This window comes from Centroberyx gerrardi, chromosome 17 (assembly GCF_048128805.1).
Source record: "Centroberyx gerrardi isolate f3 chromosome 17, fCenGer3.hap1.cur.20231027, whole genome shotgun sequence".
NCBI classification, from domain to species: domain Eukaryota; kingdom Metazoa; phylum Chordata; class Actinopteri; order Beryciformes; family Berycidae; genus Centroberyx; species Centroberyx gerrardi.
The window spans coordinates 14,574,239-14,592,502 of NC_136013.1; the positions used below are offsets into that span (position 1 = coordinate 14,574,239).

At 44.3% G+C, this 18,264-nt stretch overlaps 2 protein-coding genes across 2 annotated transcripts; one reads left to right on the forward strand and one right to left on the reverse strand.

The window, feature by feature from the left end:
• Window positions 1-1,693: 1,693 nt before the first annotated feature.
• Window positions 1,694-3,830, reverse strand: LOC139920895 (photoreceptor outer segment membrane glycoprotein 2-like). Its single transcript, XM_071910997.2, has 3 exons — window positions 3,250-3,830; window positions 2,755-3,001; window positions 1,694-2,045 (listed from the first exon to the last, which is right to left on the reverse strand). Exons 1-3 carry the CDS (start codon window positions 3,828-3,830, stop codon window positions 1,773-1,775), a joined length of 1,101 nt encoding a protein of 366 aa, XP_071767098.1. The 3' UTR covers window positions 1,694-1,772.
• A 12,359-nt stretch (window positions 3,831-16,189) lies between these two features.
• Window positions 16,190-17,859, forward strand: tmem179ab (transmembrane protein 179a, genome duplicate B). The gene is made up of 4 exons (XM_071911006.2): window positions 16,190-16,644; window positions 17,280-17,417; window positions 17,515-17,593; window positions 17,680-17,859. The coding sequence occupies exons 1-4, from the start codon at window positions 16,199-16,201 to the stop codon at window positions 17,857-17,859; spliced, it is 843 nt and encodes a 280-aa protein (XP_071767107.1). The 5' UTR covers window positions 16,190-16,198.
• The last annotated feature ends 405 nt before the right edge of the window (window positions 17,860-18,264 follow it).

The window sequence follows — 18,264 nt, forward strand, 5'->3', positions numbered from 1 at the left end:
ATTGTTTTGTGAAGGAGGAACTCCATCATGTCAGGCAGAAGAGGCAGTTGAAGCCCAATTCCAGCACTCTGTGTTTCAACAACATTCACACAATTTGAATTGTACAACATTTTATTACAACACATTAATGTCTCATATCCAGAACTTTATCAAATGCCATGTATTTAGTAAGTTGCAGGGGTTTTTTTGTATTTTGTGTCTTGTTTTTTGCAAAATGCTGAAACCATAATTTGTAATCTAATTTACCATGTACTCCATAGTTTCTGAGAAGAAATGCAGAAACGATTTACTAAATTCTTTTGAGTTTTGACTCTTATGAACATACAAGACCCTGCCACCAGCCAATTTTTTGAAGGCTTCATCATTAAATTGAATTAAGACACAGTAGCCTAGTTTGCAATGCACTGGTCTATAACCCTCACAAAACAAAAATAACACTAACAGATAATGAACAAGCCATGACCAGCTCAGAAGGTTTATCTTCAAGACTGCTCACTCCAGCAAAGATGACTAAGGTGTTTTCATTCGACCATTAGACCATGGTAGCATTGCTGAGGCACATGAGATGTACTGTGGAGGTGATAGCTCGCTATGTAATACAGGAAATTGTGGAACATGTCTGTGTGTTATTAACTACATATGGATTTCTGCCTAGTTAACTGCTTTTATCTGATATGTTCAAACCATGTCAACTCCTAAACCATGGGGACCACATGGAAAATTTGGTACTGTCAACTTCCAATGATCAGCATTGCAGCTATTACAGATTCAGGCCCAATGCCTTTAGAAGCTTCACCAATTCAAATATTCAATATATAAAGTGTGGAACTTTTATTACGTTGTGCACCAGCCTTGAGAAAGCTTGTGCTTGCACATATATTCAAAGTTGTTTTTCTTGATAAATTGTAAGCTGATGAAAGCATGCTCACTTTGCCTGTTTACATTTTAAGTCTTAAAGGAGCATTGACCATTGATTGAGCATTGATCAATAACCCCAACAAAATTTGAAATTCATCTCCATGTTCTTCCAGGTCCCATAAGGCCTATTTAACTTGAGGTTACATGGCCAATCTATAAACCCTAGAAATTTGTTGTGATTGTGATAATCCTAGACTCTTTTGGACTGCATTTTCTACCATATGGTCTGGTGAAAACAGGCAAGAAATTGTGGGTGCCCAACTTCAGACCCACTTTTCACTCACTCCTCTTCATCATACAGGTAAAAAGCTGTATAGGTCTACTTCTACTATTTTTTCAGATGCATTTTGACTGGCAGAGTCCTTAATGCTTAAAGACACCTGTTGCAAAATTGCATGACACACATTTATAGGCAATAAGTTGTCATTTGTAAACAAAAGATTACAGTACAGATGTACAGAGAAGTACCATTATGTTGTTAGCTTGAGTAAGTAAGAAATGTCTATTTGTGTGGAAAAGATTTACGGTTTGGTTGCAAAAAATCAACAAGGCATTATATGCATTTTAGAAGAGATTCACCCTGTCATAGAGCCATAGTCTCTTTGACAGAAATTGATGGAATTCTCTTATTGAAATATGGACACACTGTATATCACACCTGCATATTGCTTTTTCTCCAAATACAAACACCTTTGTATGGATATTGCTCCGTTTTAGTTCTTGACTAGACTTATGAAGATAGAATTCCATGAATGTAGAGCAAACATGAATGCAGAGAAACAATGAAACCCTCACTGGCCATTACTGGTGCCGCAGAGTGAGGTCTTTGAGGGCCTTTGCTGTCTGAAAAGCGATCAACTGGCTACAGGTATTTGCTTCGGTGGCACATTGTCTGGCCCATAGTGGGCTGTGGAAGTGGAAGGGATATTAATGTTGGGGTCTCCATTGTTGCCTGTGTCTATCTTGTTGCACTTTCCGAGGCTCTTGATGATGTTCATGTTGGTGCGGGCCGTTTCCACAAAGCTGTTCTCCAGCAGCCAGCCGTCTGACTCAGAGTCGGGGTCCCCCTGTCTCAGCACGTTTTCCAGGGAGGTCTGGAGGTAGCGCACCCCCGTCAGCACTGACAGCTAAAACCAGACACAGAGACACATGTCAGTGAGAGGATCCCACAAATACATTAACACAAATAATTCTGCAAAAGTAAGTTGAATTTTGTTTGTTTCTTTATGTTTCTTCATCCGTATGATATGACGATCTCCAGTTTAAGTATCTTTCTGTAGCTCTGTGATAGATATCTTTAGGACAGTGACATGCAATTAGTAGAGGACAATAGGAGAGTCGGCTCCAAGCGCTGCATGGATAACCCAGAGATAATATGACCATAGAGGTTTAGTCAAGGATTAGACAGTGTGCAAAGTGAATAAGCAATACAGTGATCACGCAAAGGTGCAAAGGGTGAGGTGACAATGATAACTTCCTTCCCAAGTCCTTTAGTCTTGTATTGAGTCATAAAATCTCATTTAAAATGCCAATAGGGTGAGATAATTTCACTTGTTTCCAATGCAGATCAACTTGTTATAAGAATTTTCTTGAATCAAGTGGTGTTCTCTTGATACTAGTGGAGTGATCTACCTTATTTCAAGCTGTCTTATTTAAGAAAAAAAAAAAAAAGTCTTGTTAAGATGGACATTTCTGCAGTGTGGTAAAGTAGCAACAGCTACCATGACATAGCACTAACACAAATGCAACTCTCTTTGGAGTAGGCTGTCTCTGTAACTTCACCACTGAAGACTTTACTGTAGCCAACAACTTGTCTTTGTGTTTCCATGTGCTGACCTCAAAGAGCCAGGTGATGAGGACTGTGAGGCCAATGGACTGCATGATGTGGGTGTAGTAGTCCAGCAGGGCCTGGCGACAACCTTTCATCCACAGGTTTAGTTCCTCTGTCAGGTACTCATAGTTGAAGTGTGCAGAGTTGTTGGTGATCTGCTGCTGGATGCAGGGCCGGGGGGAGTTGACGTTGCAGCAGCTGAAGGGGACTCCATCTGTCAGGTACTTCCCCTCCACGTTACTCCTTAATCGGCTACAGACCGGGAAAAAGAAGAAGAAAGAGAGACACATTCAGGAGAAGTTCATAGAGTCTGTCTTGATGAGTTTTGTGCATCAATGTAAAGTTCTGCTGTGTATTAGATTAGACATCAATGTGACACTAGCCATTGTTTTTGATGCCATCTGGAGAATGCACAGGCTTTTGACCAATTCAGACATCCCATATGATATATTTTTGGGTGTCCTGACTCTGTGTATCAACAGGGCAGTGTATGTACTTACTCCACCACCTCTTTCCGGGACGTGTCCAGGTAGCGGCTGCTGATCCACTGGATTTGGAACCAGTCTTTAAAGCCGGCATTGCCACAGCACTGGAACTCTATCTGCAGCATGTCCACAGTGCGCTTCACGAAGCAGCGTCCCGGTGTGTCCGTGTCCTTATAGAACCTCATGGCCTCTGTCAGCCCCAGGGTCAGGGCCTCCTCTAGCTCGCTGCGCATGCCATAACACATCAGTGCCCCCACCAGCACACAGAAGGTGAAGAAGAAGGTGCATATAATGTAAGGTAGCATGATAAGCTTCCAGCGCAAGAACTTGGTGCTGTCCACACAGTCGTAGCAGATCTTCCCTCCCAGGAAGTTGATGCCGCAGGCGATGAGGCCCACAGCGATCAGCATGTTGGGGACATACTGGATGTCCCTCTCGGCCATCAGCTCCCATCGCTTGTTGATCTCCACCTTCAGGAAGAGCCCCAGGCTGAACAGGATGACCCCTGTCACCACCGAGATCCAGTTCAAGATCCACAGCACCTGGGCCAGCTTGTCCCTCTTGGTCTTGCTGAACTTCACTCTCAAGACTGCCATCTTAGAATCTCTTCTCTTAGTTTTGTTCAATGTCCAGGTTGGATGTTGGATCAAGGGTGGGACACAGGTAGAGCAGGGGAGAGGAACAGGTTATCCTCTAGGGGGTATGGGGGGCAAAGGGGAGGGGGATAGGCTGTGCAGTTCTCTGAAGGTCCTCTCATAAGCAGCTTAGTCTGGTAGTCGTGATCAATATCTTGTGGACACGGCATTATGGTTATAGGTGTTGGCAGTTCTGCGAGACCACAGGGGTGACAATATGAAATCAATATCCACACAACTTGATACAACAGCACAATTTCTTAAATGTAAAGCACCGTCAACACAAAATGCAATGACACATGGTCAGTTGATTTACTATAGGAACAGAAAACAATAAATGGGTGAGACAAATCCTGCATTAGTAAGAGATCATTGTCATTTGGTTTACAAAACAAATATAAAAAGTATTTTTAAATGCAGTGCTCTTAGCATTTCTGTCTGGACAGAGTTCACAGAGATAAAACGTAATAGTAAGTAATTAACTGACCCACTGAAAATATAATTCTTCAACAGAAGATGAAGAGTCCACTGCACCTACCTTAACCTGGGTAGCATTCACATGGGCAGTGTAAGGTCATTCTCCTCTCTCTTTAAGAGTTTGTTTTTTCTGACATCCTCAGATTTAGTCTTCAGGGAGGCTAGTGGTCGTAGTGACACAGACAGTAGACAGCCACAGCAGCATGAGAGTGAGACTAATAGCCAAGTCCTGACCCTCTTCCTAATCCCCTTTAATCATTAATCAGCCCTGGGCCCCATAGAGGATTTGGACCCACCTTCTGCCACCTACGCAAATCTGACTGTACCTGCACTGAGAAAGTAATGGCTGACAGCCATTGTGTGTGTGTGTGTGTGTGTGTGTAAGTGTACATGTGTGCAGAAATATGTATTCCTGTGTTAAAAATAAAAGCAATTTAAAAAAGCCTACACCTTCAATTGGACATTCTGAAAAGTGTTACCATATATCTTATCCACAATATCCTACAACATCCCCATGCAAATGCACATTTTAATCAAATAAATTATAAGAAATTTTTTATATACAGGGGAAAAAACACAGAATGGAAGAACTATCAACTCATGTGCTGCCCTCTAGTGCTTTTGTTAAAGACCACATGTAAGTAATCTGGACAAGTAAATAGGTCATGAAGGGCAAACTAAGTTTTAAATACCCCCAGTTCATTTTCACCCACTGCACCTCCTCCTCCCACCTCATCCCCTGCTGGACACGCCTCGTCCCAATCAATGTCTCTGTTGTTCTCACTAACGCTTTCTCTTCTACGTTTCTCTACGCTCTCTACACTCTGTACACACTGAATGCATGCACACGTACTCACAACCACGCAGCAAATCAGCCAATGAAATGTTAACTGAGAGTGAGATTAGTGGATTACCATGTACCAAAGTAGCTTGTGTAAGAAGGGAACTCTACTGTAGCCATTGGGCCAGTCAGCAAATCCACAAGGCAGACAGGAACACATAGCATGCATCCCTGGGCAGATGTAGAGAGAAATTTAACTGGGCTATTGGACAACCACTGAATCACTGCGCCAAGTAAGTACTGGAGATCCAACATGGTCTTTTTGATTTGTCTATGGAAGCTCTTCACCGTAATGACTATCACCATCATGCTTTAATCTGTTCTTGCATAATCCATTGATCTAATTATGGATATCATGATTGTAAGGAAAGTTTTATTGGCTTACGAGAACACCGAGTTACTGAACTACTCATTGAGATTCCTCTGTACATTATATTGGTTATAGTTAAAATATCCTACAGCATATAAACTAAACCGTGACAGTGTTATTTTCTTCGGCTATAAGTTTATAATGAACTATATTTTACCAGAAATTATGTTCAGTAATTCTGTGTAAGTCTCTGTGTCTTGGTGTTGACCCAATGGTCTGAAAAGGGTTGGAGGCATCATGCTGGACACAGAGGGCCAGTGGTCCAAGGCGTTGGCTAACAACAACATCAGGGCCATCATCCGCTGGCTACGGACCCTTACAGCTGAAGGTACGGTAGGAGCGTTTGTACTGTATGGCTATGGCACTTATCTATGAAATCTTTGTTGTTTGGTTTTGCAAGGTCTCCACTCTAATAATGCCTTTCTGTAGGTGATGGTGATGTGGAGGAAAGCCTAGCTGCTTTCAGCTGCTGGGTGCAGAGAACGTCAGAGTTTGCTAAAAAGGAGTTACTAACCCTATGTAAGTATGCGTCCCAATATCAAGTTTATTACAAATGAATACTATTTCTAAGTTCCTGAGATCTCTGTATCTCCTCTTTCCTCTCTGTGGTTTTCCATCTCTCTTCTCACCTCTTGCTTATTCCCCCAGGCTTCAGCCGCTGCCAGGGCCTGTGGATGTTTCTGGACCAGAGCGCCTTCACCAGGGTGCACATGCTGCTCCAGAGGCTGAGGAACCTGCTCACCTTGGCCCAGTGGGGGAGGAGGCAGCTCAGCTCAGCCCACCTCTGGCACGGTACACACTTCAGGCCATACATACTATATAACTTGAACAGCATGACGGTTGGGGTGACTATTTATAATGAGAATTGTACTGTATATATAATCATAATTGCAATTCTAGTTCTAATGGGAACTGTGATCGTAATTGTAATCATAACCATATTTTGGACATGTGCAGCCCCTTCCTAGAGCTTATATTTGCTTAAAAGTCTTTTTTCTTGTAGGTGTGGGGGTCCCGTGTGTGGTGTGCAGGGAGGCATGTGAGTCTTCAGAAGCCGGATATGGCTGCTGGAATCGAGAGTATAGGGCTCTGAAGCAACACATCTGGCTGGGCCGGCTGGTGCAGTGGTGGGGCATCACTGGGCTCCTGCCCAAGTACCCTGGTACAGATGTCATCACCGTTATTTTGGCACTATCCAGTGGTTTAACACTTCTAACTTAGGGATATGGCTGATGGTGCTGACTGTGTTCTCTTCTCTGCTCCTTCTGTCAGAGGCCCACGAGGTGAAGCGAATCTCTCAGATGTGGAGGGAAATGGATCACAGCCACCGGAAGGCTTGTCTAGAAACACCTGAGTAAGTTATTTCATTTGATGCTGAGGATTTCATGGTCATTCTACCTGTCCCTTTGTACATTCTCTCTCTATTTCCTCTCCATATCTCCAGTTTTCTTTTCTGTCATTTGATTAGATGGGAAGAAGCAGGAATGGAAAGGTGGAGTTCCTTCATACAGGGTATGGTGACTCAGCTGGACAAACAGCACGGGTCTATTTGGACCTCTGAAGACTACACAGACCAGTGCTATCCTCCTCCTAATCTGCAGGCCCTGCTGAAGCTGGTGCTGGTGCCTCGTATTGACAACATGTCTGTCCAGGCTATTGTATCCAATCCATCACAATTTACTATTCTATTCTATTCTATTCTATTCTATTCTATTCTATTCTATTCTATTTTATTCAGGTTATATAGTTCTTAACCTATGTGTGTCACAGATCATGTACTTTGTCCTGGACATGGCAAACTTCCTGCAGTGCAAAGATAACCTCCTGCAGTCGTTCTGCCACGCCTTTACAATTCCTTCCAGCTTCTCCCAACAAATAAGGGCCTTCTGGATGCTTGACCATGGCCATGTCAAGGTATGTAGCCATAAGATAACCAAGAAGCAAAATTGCTTTTATGCATCTACATGTATGAATGTCAGGTAAGTGACTGTTGGATTTTGATTAAACCATTGTTAAAATGAACATGTCCAAGCTGACTGTGATAGTGAGCTTCAAGGACCAGTTAACAGTCCTGTTGATTACTTTACCATGCTTGTCCCAGCATCCATAATGGTCTGCAGATGGCACTGATGGACCACTTCAGGATTATAAACAGTTAATGAGATAGCACCCCATTGTACTCTAAATTACAAGCTTTATATACCTCTCTTTCTGTAGAGGAAACACATTCATTGTGTCTAAACATGGTAATGCATAACTACAACAAAGGATCATACAATGTTGTTTCATAATGAAAGAGTGCCATTTTGTTTACATGATTTCATGATAACACTAAAGAAGAGAGACATTATCTTTACTTCATGTAATTGAAGTGTGCAAGGAATCCTGGGTAGTGTCACATAGAGAAACACCTTGGGATTGTCTACTTGTGTTCCTATTCCTAGCAGTAGTTGTAGATGAGATAGTGCAAATGTGTTTTGGATTTTGTATATTTTGTGGATTGTATGCACATTTGGTCAACTATCTGAGGTAAAATATGGTAGTCATGTATGACAGCCATAGAAAACACTTCCTACAGTTATTACATTATCTGCCAAGATGCTCACAGCTGACAAACATGTAACTCGTACTAAACTGGCTTTAACTTGCTTCACCTGTATATTGATGTTCATGTGGAGACAATGGCCGAAATATCAATCAATACAAACATACAAAGTTGTGATTTGTCTACATCCTATCCAGGCCTCCATGGAACTGTTACTGAGCCCTAGGGCCGCTGCACCCTGGCTCTCCTGGCAGCACCGCTGCATCATCCACTGCCTGCTGACAAGGAGGCAGCCTCGCATGGCGTTAAGGTACCTCCACTGGACCAGACCTGCCATGGAGAGCCTTCAGGATGTCAAGCTGTGTGCAGATGTACTGCTTCAAAACGGGTAAATTCTGATACACTAATGACATGCTAGTCATATATTAGATCACCTAAGATGAAATCAGCCATGGTGTCATCGACTCATTGTGTGTTGCTGACAATGTCCCTGGCCTCCAGTTGTGTCTCTGAAGCCTGGGCCCTGCTGCGGAAATGTCATACAGAAAGTGATGATATGGTCAAGTACTTCCTCCAGGCATGTAAAGGATTTGGCCTGTGTGCAGAGGCTTTAAAGTACATACCAGGAGGATACAATGTGGGTAAATTATTTGCAATATACATACAGTATAGCATACATACTGAAGATATACAGACAAGAAATTACAATTATTGTCAAAAATCTTCATCAGGATGAAGGCGATAATGGTAATGAGGCTTACAGTGGGATTGGGACTGTTCTACAACCTATGCGGTCACAGCTGTCAGTGAAAAAGAAAGGTATGGAGGAGTGCATATACAATAGCACCAGGAGAGAATAGAGTAGATTACATTACATTTCACTATAAGATTTCAATTCAACAGACTGTTCAGCAGGAAGGCCACCCTGTCCGTTGTCTGCCCAGCTGTATCAGGCCAAGAGAAGGAACATAGTGTCCTCAGAAGAACTGGTCCAACTACTCAGAGAGGCTGTGATGGAACTGAAGAAACCACACCCCAAGATAAGGTATAGTTCTTTCGTCTGAAAGTTACTGTAACGTACTGCTGCTGTCTTGGCCAGGTCTCCCTTGGAAAGAGGTTGTAGATGTCAATGGGACTAGCCTGGATAAACAGAGGTTGAATTATGTTGAAATATGTGCAGGGCTGAAGAGAGCTCTACGATGTGATAACACCTACATGTAAAGGTAGAACAAATATCCCACATACATTGGCAGATCATTTCCATATGTTCTTTATCCCAGTGAGGTGGTGTGGCCCGAGCACCGAGAGAGAAGCTGCAGCAGCAGCAGGGAGCTGTATCTGTCAACCCAGGCTCTGCGTGATCTCCTCCCCAGCCCCTCCCCTGTGGACATGGCTGATGGAACAGAACAAATAGCACATGCAGATGAACCAGAGGAGGAACAGCCTGTCATTTATGATGTATACAGTTTTGGTGGTTCTCTACCAGTAATTATCACAACAATAGAGATAATTTATTTTGAAGATGTTTGAGTTTGAGTAATAATGACCCCAGCCCCCCCTCTCATGTCTCCTCTTGCCCCAGCAGCAACCTGAGGCATCACAGCACATTTCTTCTTCTGAGTCCGCATCTATGGATGATCTGAGCTCTGAGTCCGCCTCCTCCTTCACCTCTGCCTCCTCATTGCCTCTGCTGAGACGGGACCGCCCTTATGTGTACGAGAGCACCCTGACTCTGCAAAGGATCTCTGCTCTCCTCACGGATGGAGAGAGCCAGAGCCGGGAGGAGGAAGAGAGCAGAGCCCCCTCGGCAGCAGGCGCCTCACCAGAGTGCCCTGACCTGACAGTGACACTAGATGGCGCCACAGACCCCATTTCCTTCAACAGCTTGAGCAAAGACAGTGTGGAAGAGCTGGTGCTTTCTGCAGAGTGTAAGCTTTGCGTTACATTTTCTTCTGTAAAAACTCACTCACCCTTCACTTTAAAAGATAGCAATAAACCTTCTTGCTCTTTCTTAGGGGGAGAAGTAGAGGTGATGACATGTGCATCACCAAGAGAAGACTTTCTCACTGTTGATGCAGTTTCAGGACGTTCCAAGGCTGAAGACCTTCCCTTAGACAAGAGGTCAGTGTCCTCCTCACCTCATACAATGGTGACGATACCAATGAGACATTTGTCAGAACACATTGGCAGATTGAATGAATGTAATGAAAACTGAGTGATATTTGTTTCCTAAGGCCCAGGGGCAGGTTGAATCTTCCCCCTCAGTTCTACAGTAATGAGGACAACCAATCAGTGCCCTCCCTCTTTGAGCCCCAAGTGGAGAGTCATAATTTCCTCACACCCGACTACGGTGTGTAGCTACATCCAGCTTTGTGGCAAAAATATAACAAGGTCAATTGTGGTCTACTGAATGATTTACATGCATACATGTCACTGCATGAACTTTTCTCTGCAGAGAAAATGGACTACTGTAAAGGAGTGTCTGAGGAAATCATTCATGCACCTCTGAATGTCACTGATGCGTGGAGCACTGAGCTGACAGTAAACCAGGAGGACCAATCAGATTCTGTCCCTCCTCAGATCTTCACCTTTAGCGATGCAGCCACATCTCACTGTTTCCTGGAACTGGAACCTCTGCAGGTGGGCAAACAGCATAAACAGCATATAGGTTCACTATTACGGTACCTGTTTTCCAATTGGGGCTCTGCATGTCTGATGTGTTTTTCACTGTGTGCCCAGAGAGTATGTGATCCTCTCCAGCTGGAGGAAGCAGTAGAATGCTTCCGTCGAGACTCCCAGGATGCGGTGGACCAGCCAGAGATCCTGACCTCCTGTGCCCTGTCTGAGACCACCCAGGACCTGCTGGCTGAGCTTCACCACAGCCTTCTGTTGGAGGAACCTACAGCCAGTGGCTCAGAGCAGGACAGCAGGGGTCCAGGGAGGTATGGGAGGCCCTTCTCTCTCCAGGACGGCTCCCTCCTCATCCCCTCGCGCTGCTCCATCACACAGCTTCAGGTGGTGGTCACTCCTGGTGGCTCCCTGTCCCCCAGCCCGACCCACAGCACCCAGATCAGCCCTGTTCATTCTGACGCCGCCCGTGAGAAATTGCCGAAGGAGGCAGCCTGCTTCCATAGCACCTCAGACAAGCTGGGTCATTGCAAGCTGGGCAGCTGGTGGAAACAGGCCCTGGAAACCCGCAGAGCTTCCACTGGCTTTCTGCCTACCACTGAGCAGGTGCCAGCTATCACATCAGGTAAAGAATTCTTAGAAGTCTTATACAACCATTATGCAAAACTATACAACCATATTGGTGGTTGGTCATCACAAATAATGAAACATGTGCTAGCGGTTGCCATATTGACATTTACAGCCTCCAAAACATGTTGATGATAATGAAATGGTCATTAACAATATGCTACTACTACAATATGCTTCACGATTGAAAAAGCCATTTGTGTTGTAGCCAGCAATGGTCTAAGGATGAATAGTTTGTGTCTGTGTGTGTGTGTGTTGGCCAGACATAATTGTATGACTGAGGTGTTGCTTTCCGCTACAGGGTGTAGGACTCAGGTGCTTGTACCAAACACAGGGGGTCTTGGCTGCTAGGAGTGGGGCTATGGGAAGGAAGTGAAGTGTCAGAGCATGGCTCCCTTAACCTTGCTACAGTCAGTCATCCGTAACACACACCCCTTTCTGTGCTGGGGGGGTCTACCAGTGGTGTTGCCAAGCAGAGCTCCTTCCATCTGCTGGGCTGTGCTGATCACCGCTGGGCCTGAGGGAGCCACGGCCTATTGCCCCACACTGATGCCCCAACCTTGTCACTGGGGCCAGGGTTAAAGACAGAAACATAACAGTGGAGCAATTTTGCATACAATTAAAGCAATAGTCTCAGATAACCAGTTACCCAGATATCCATGTTGTAGTTTTGCACTCTGACGATTAATTTCATATTTTCTTATGTACAACTTTGCTTCTGTTTATCCATAGAAAGGAGGGGTTCTCTTGTGCTCAGTCAGCCATATTTCCACTTCATGGACTCTGCGGCTAAGCAAACCGGAGACAAGAGAGATGGCAAACAGGTACATGCTACTCCCCTCTCATGATACACACACTCAAGCTTTTTCACAGGGTTTTCAGTACATGGGGATAAAAGCCAGTTTGGCCAATGGGGGTCACTATTGTTCCAGTTTACAAGCTTGACAGTGATTTGGATGATCTCATGCTTGGTCCCTGGGGATTTTGGTTCATCCCACCCAGCAGGTGCCCTCTTTTCTACCCTTCATCCCTCTTTCTCCTGTCCTCCAGCATAAACATCATTCCTTTTAAGCTCTCCGCCTACAATGATGTCATTTACTGAATACAGACACAGTATTTCAGTGGTTATGAATCAATACCAGGCTGATCACTAGAATCTCGAAGAGCAGAGTTAACTGTGCATGAAATACCACAGTATGTAATTGTTTTTATCTGTCAAAAATACAATATCTACCACTGGCTTTTTTTTTCTAATGAAGAATTTTTACACCTTCCTTGTAAATCATTGCTTGTTCATTGACCTGAACAGCAGGCAATGTTGCCAAGCACTGTGATATCAATGCCCGGATATGACCAGGTAATTGTTTTACTGAGGTTTCATTAGATAATTGTTTAATTGGGATGCAATCACCTAATTATTTTGTTCAAAACTGGGGACCATATGGAGCTTGGCAGGTGAAACGTAATTAGGCCATGTTAATTCATGATCATTATACCTAGGGGCTGAGCAGGAGTAGCCTATACTGTATGAACAGTGCATGCCTCTCATGGCTGATGTATTTTGGGTGTACGGTGCATGTTTTCAGTGTTGGTATTGCAGTTGTGATTTTAGCATGATCTAATTATTCATCCAAGCTGGGAGAGAGAGAGGGGATATGTGGGATTTGCTTAATTGGCAGATTGAGAGATATTAATGACTAATGTGTGAATATTAGTTTAAGACAAACTATTGATACCTGATCAAATCATCATCCAATTAATGCTAATGACCAGCTAAAGATAACGAAAATCAGGATATTAAACTGACTATACAGTATAATGTGAACTATAAATTTTGATCGTGTCCCATATGACCTCATGTGTGACTGTTTATCATGATAGGTGAATCAGATATTCACATTGTGGTGAAAATACAGTCATCGGTCATACCATGGAAGCTAACTAAGAGATCAAGTCCTCCTGAAGAGATATCACAAAATGAAATATGATCGACTTTGGAGACTTTATGAAAATCCCAATATTTGTATGGAGAGAGGCGGGCAGGGTAGAGTCTCGGGTGATGTTGCATGTTGAAACATGTACGGGATTCAAGGGGAGATGAATGGCCTCTATTAGGAGCATTTAATCAGTGCCTGGCCCTGTGCTCCAGTCTCCTGCACCCCCTGGGGAAAGATTAATGGCTACAGGATATTTCATCAGCCCCTCCACATCACTGCCCAGGATATGAGGCTCTAATTGTGTCTGTTTTGCTATTGTTTTGTCCTCCAGGCAGACAAAGAGGAGCCGGCAGGTCGCAGGAGTTCTGGGAAGGCCTCGCACCAACGGGCCGAGCAGAGCGCCGCAGAGCGCCGAGGAACCCGACCCAGGAGAGGCAAACGAGTGAAGAAAGCGTGACACAGAGGACAGGACAGCAACTGAACGCATTTTTCTATCAGTCATTTGACACAATACAATTTTCCTAAGATTCAGAGATACATTTTGAAATAGAGTAGGGATTTTCTAAACAGTTAGGTTTCTCCTATTAGGCTCAAGTAGTACAGCAAAGATTAACTTGCTGAGAATGAGCCGATCACAGCACAGTCATGATGGACACCAGAAAGACTTCTGACCTTGAAGCGGTCTATCTCTTCTTCCTCTCTAATAGACTGGTCTGATTGCTCTGACAGATGCTGCTGCTGCTGATTCTTGAAGCAACCTTTCCCACCCAGCGCTGCTGTTTCACCACGCCCTTTTTCTCTCAGTGTAACGCCACATGTCTCAGAAACATTCACTCAATAATGAATCTCTCAGCAATTATTGATAAGATCTGAATTATTAAATATTTAGTAAATTAAGACCAGACTAAAAATAGATGATTCAGGGTTACATTATGTGTTTTCTTCACGCTCCGGTCAACATAGTGGGGATGTGTGATTGTTTGATTTAAAGTGTAAATATTATTACCAATGAACTCCATTCTACATACAGTGACGGTGTCCATTAAAGTCGGCTCACAGTTGAGATTCTTCTCTGGTTTCCTCCTTTTGAAAAGGGATGTTTGCTTTGCTGCCATTCCATCTCATGAAAAATGGATGACCTCCCAATGCTTTCTGCTGCCCATCGCTCCCCATATTTGCACAGAGCCCAGGGAACGCATTTGGGTTAGCATCCTCCCTCCCTCCCTGACTCGTTTTGGGGGTGAATAACTTAACACATATTTCAGCTTGACACACTTCTGCTCTGGGTCTCCCCTGGGCCCCCTGTCCACGAGCCCACACATGCTGTATTATTTAAAAGTGGGGTTTGGAGTGGTGTGTGTGTGTGTGCATGTGCGTGTGTGTGCGTGTGTGTGTGTGTGTGCATGTAATTTCCTATGTGTGTATGGGGGAATACCTTATGACCTTGCAGGTGTGGCAACACCTCTGATACCACATGATGCTTGAGGTATCAGACCAGCCAGTATCAACTTAAGCAGGCTGGCACAGTTAGAGTTCATTCCTCACTATGTAGACTCTTTGCAGTTGTGTGCCTTTGATTTTTCTCTTTGAAAAAAATAGAGGATGGTGTTGCACACGCAGAAGAACACTCACTTTTTCACTATACAATGTATCATAGTAGAAGAATCTAGACTGCAGAGGGATTTATTATGGGAAATGGTAATCTGGACAATTTATCATACACCCAAGAATGAAGATCCTCCGCAGCAAAAATGCCCAAGGAACATAAAACATAGCTAACAATACCTAATGATGCTAAAAAGCAAACCGGCTCGCCGCCTTGGAAATGAAATCAATTTTCTGACCACACACATACAATAACTCAAGCTAATCTGAGAACTGATAACATCATGGAAATCAGAGTGCTGTGGCGCAGCAAAATGACACATAAATCATGAGCAGGGGAGAGGCGGCTAAAATACTGCTGCATGTATGATGGATACAAATAGCCGTCTGATGTTTGGAAACCACTCATATAAATACTTGTCTTTGTGTTGGGTGGGAGATTTCCCAGAAAACTGTAGGCCGATTAATACTTGCTAATGCAAAATGTCTCAATCCGTGCCCCTTGTTTTGTCCTTTATGACGCTGTTCACACTGCGGTTTCACCTTTGCCCTCATCATCTCTAAATGAATGTCCCCAACCTTTCGAATCAAAGCCATTGTTTGTGAGAGACTCTGCCGACAGGACACACAATGTCTCCACTTCCTGCATCTGTATGCATCAAGGCCACGATCCTATATAGAGCATAAAGCAGGGAGGAGGGTGGACCATGAAGCAAGGCAGCAGCAGGTGCCATGCCCACTGGAGGGCACTGTCAGTGGCATAAAGGCTGGGTGGCCAAGGAAGGGGAGAGACACCTTGTGCTCGTGTACAGCAGATGGGCTCAGTGAAGCATGTGAGATGGCTCTGACAGCTACCTGCCCTTCCTTAAGGGCTGTCACCATGTATAAACAAACCATTACTCTCGTGTGTGAGCGCACGTGCCTTGTGCGTGTACGTGTGAGTGGGTGTGTATGTGTGTGAGTTTCTGAGTGCGTGTGTGTGCGCGTCCATGTGTGTGTGTGCATGTGACTCTTGCTGGCTAATGTAGAATGTGCCAATGTCTGTGTACATGCCTCCAACAAACCCAATGAATGTGAGGTAGCTATAGAGTTACATCTATCTACCATAACAAAACGTACTGATATGTCTACTGTTATGTGGAACTGTGTGTAGGCCATTTACATAGCTCAATAATTAACTATTATTATTAATTAGAGTTTCATTCTTTTGTAAAAATCCATTCCATAACTAAAATACCTAATCTGTTGCAAATGGGGACACCAACGAAGAGAAGTCTCCACACTCTGGATCTAGATAAGATGGAGAGCCTGAAGGCCTGGCTGGGCCTGATTATTAATTTGCAGCAGAGCGCGCGTCGGATGCTGCGCCTCCGCTCCACGGTGCCTCCACTGCGCAGCCGCAGACTCTCCGGGACGCAGAGCACAGAAGAGGGAGACAGAAAAATGGCCCTCGATAATTTAATTTTCGCCCAATGCATCCTTTATTTTTTAGCCTTCGTCTTCGGTTTTATCGCCGTGGTGCCTCTGTCTGAAAACACCGAAGATTTCCGAGGGAAGTGCTTGCTTTTCACGCGGGGTATGTGGCAAAACGAGAACATCACTGTGTCGAAGCAGCGCTTCATCGTGGAGGAGTGGGGACCCGAGTCCTCCTGCAGCTTCATCACTTTTGTCGGGATAGCGTCTCTCATCCTGTCCGCAGTGCAGGCATGGAGACTGCTGTTCTTTCTATGCAAAGGACACGACGAGTGAGTGACCATTCACTTGCGGTTGTTCGGCACAATTAATTGCACGAACCATGACAAGGCTATACACTAATTTATGCTACAGTGTAAACGTGGTAAATGTATTTTCATGTCCATCTCCCACGCCCTTTGCTGCGTGCTGTTCTGACACAAGACTGCGTTTATTATTCTGGTAATTTTCCATAGAATAGGCCTATAAAAACGATAAGCCAGTGTCGTCCTCCATAAAGAATATTGCCCACATCAGCTGGTGGAGGGAATAGCCTATAATTTGCTGCCTTTGAACAGCAGAGCAGTCACAGCGGATTCATGGGGGCTGGTTTTGATCTGTTTTGATCTGTTTTCTCAATGACATCTATTTTTTTTTGCTGTGAATCCAGACTGTCAGTGTGTCTTTCTTTTTTCGACTTAAAGGCATTTAATAGATTTATATCCATCCCAGAAAACCAGCTGAATCATGCTGCATCATAACTGTATTCTAATGAGTTATATATAGGCCTACTACATGTCCCAGAAAAAAACAGAAGGAATTGACTGTCTCTAAACCTTATGTTGAGCTCTAAGATCCACTATCTGATAAAGGCATTACATGCTTTTCAGCCACTGTAGTGTAACATTTCTGTTGTATCTGCATGCAGCTCCATCTTCAATGCCTTCCTGAACCTGGTGATCAGCTCCCTGGTGGTGTTCACAGTCTTCCTGTCCAGCACCATCGTCAGTGTGGGCTTCAACCTGTGGTGTGATGCCATCACCGAGGGCGGATCCATGCCCAGCAGGTGAGGGTGCAACACATTACCTCAACCTTTCACACATATAACTTTCATTATATTGTGTTCCTCCTAAATGCCTGTTTGCATGTACCATATGTTTTAGCTGTGAGGACCTGCAGGACACTGATCTAGAACTGGGCCTGGACAACTCTGCTTTCTATGACCAGTTTGCTATAGCTCAGGTAAGGCTGTTCAGTAGTATTATCCTCCAGATGGTAACAAACCTCTCGATCCCATTCATAACTACAATGATTTGTCTCCTATGCAGTTTGGCCTCTGGGCTGCCTGGCTCACCTGGCTGGGGATAGCAGTGATGGCCTTCCTGAAGGTCTACCACAACTACAGACAAGAGGACCTGCTGGACAGCCTGATCCACGAGAAGGACCTGCTGCTGGGCCGCTCCTCACGCCGCAGCTCCGACGGCGAACTCAAGACTGGCCTGATCTAGAAGCCTGAGGACACACACACACACACGCACACACACACACACACGTACAGTCATCTTGCCTGCCATGAGAAACACCGGTGTTTGCCTATTTAGACAATCAGAATCAATTGGCTTTTATTATGAATAGAATCAAATGGAAGGTTTTAGCTTTGCTCTACAAAGGTAATTGATTTTGCTTTGAAAACCCCAACGGCTGTTGATCTCTAAACAATCCTGCTATATATTTCAGCATATTGAGTTTATCTATCCAGTGTGTGTATTTAGAGTTTTGTGAATGCATTAGCGCTGACATGCATTCCCATTCGAGGCACACAGCTATTATTAAGCTTTGATAATCCACAAGTATTTAATAGGGATGTACACCAAGTTAGTTTTTCCCCAACTCATGAGCAAGATTCCCTAGTG

Excerpts from the sequence above, each read along its gene's own strand:
- tmem179ab (XM_071911006.2), top strand. The coding sequence starts at position 16,199 with ATGGAGAGCCTGAAGGCCTGGCTGGGCCTGATTATTAATTTGCAGCAG. Across the intron at positions 16,645-17,279 it reads CTATGCAAAGGACACGACGA|CTCCATCTTCAATGCCTTCC; the intron begins GTGAGTGACCAT and ends ATCTGCATGCAG. Across the intron at positions 17,594-17,679 it reads ACCAGTTTGCTATAGCTCAG|TTTGGCCTCTGGGCTGCCTG; the intron begins GTAAGGCTGTTC and ends TCTCCTATGCAG.
- LOC139920895 (XM_071910997.2), bottom strand. The coding sequence starts at position 3,830 with ATGGCAGTCTTGAGAGTGAAGTTCAGCAAGACCAAGAGGGACAAGCTG. Across the intron at positions 3,002-3,249 it reads TCCCGGAAAGAGGTGGTGGA|CCGATTAAGGAGTAACGTGG; the intron begins GTAAGTACATAC and ends CCCGGTCTGTAG. Across the intron at positions 2,046-2,754 it reads TCATCACCTGGCTCTTTGAG|CTGTCAGTGCTGACGGGGGT; the intron begins GTCAGCACATGG and ends GTCTGGTTTTAG.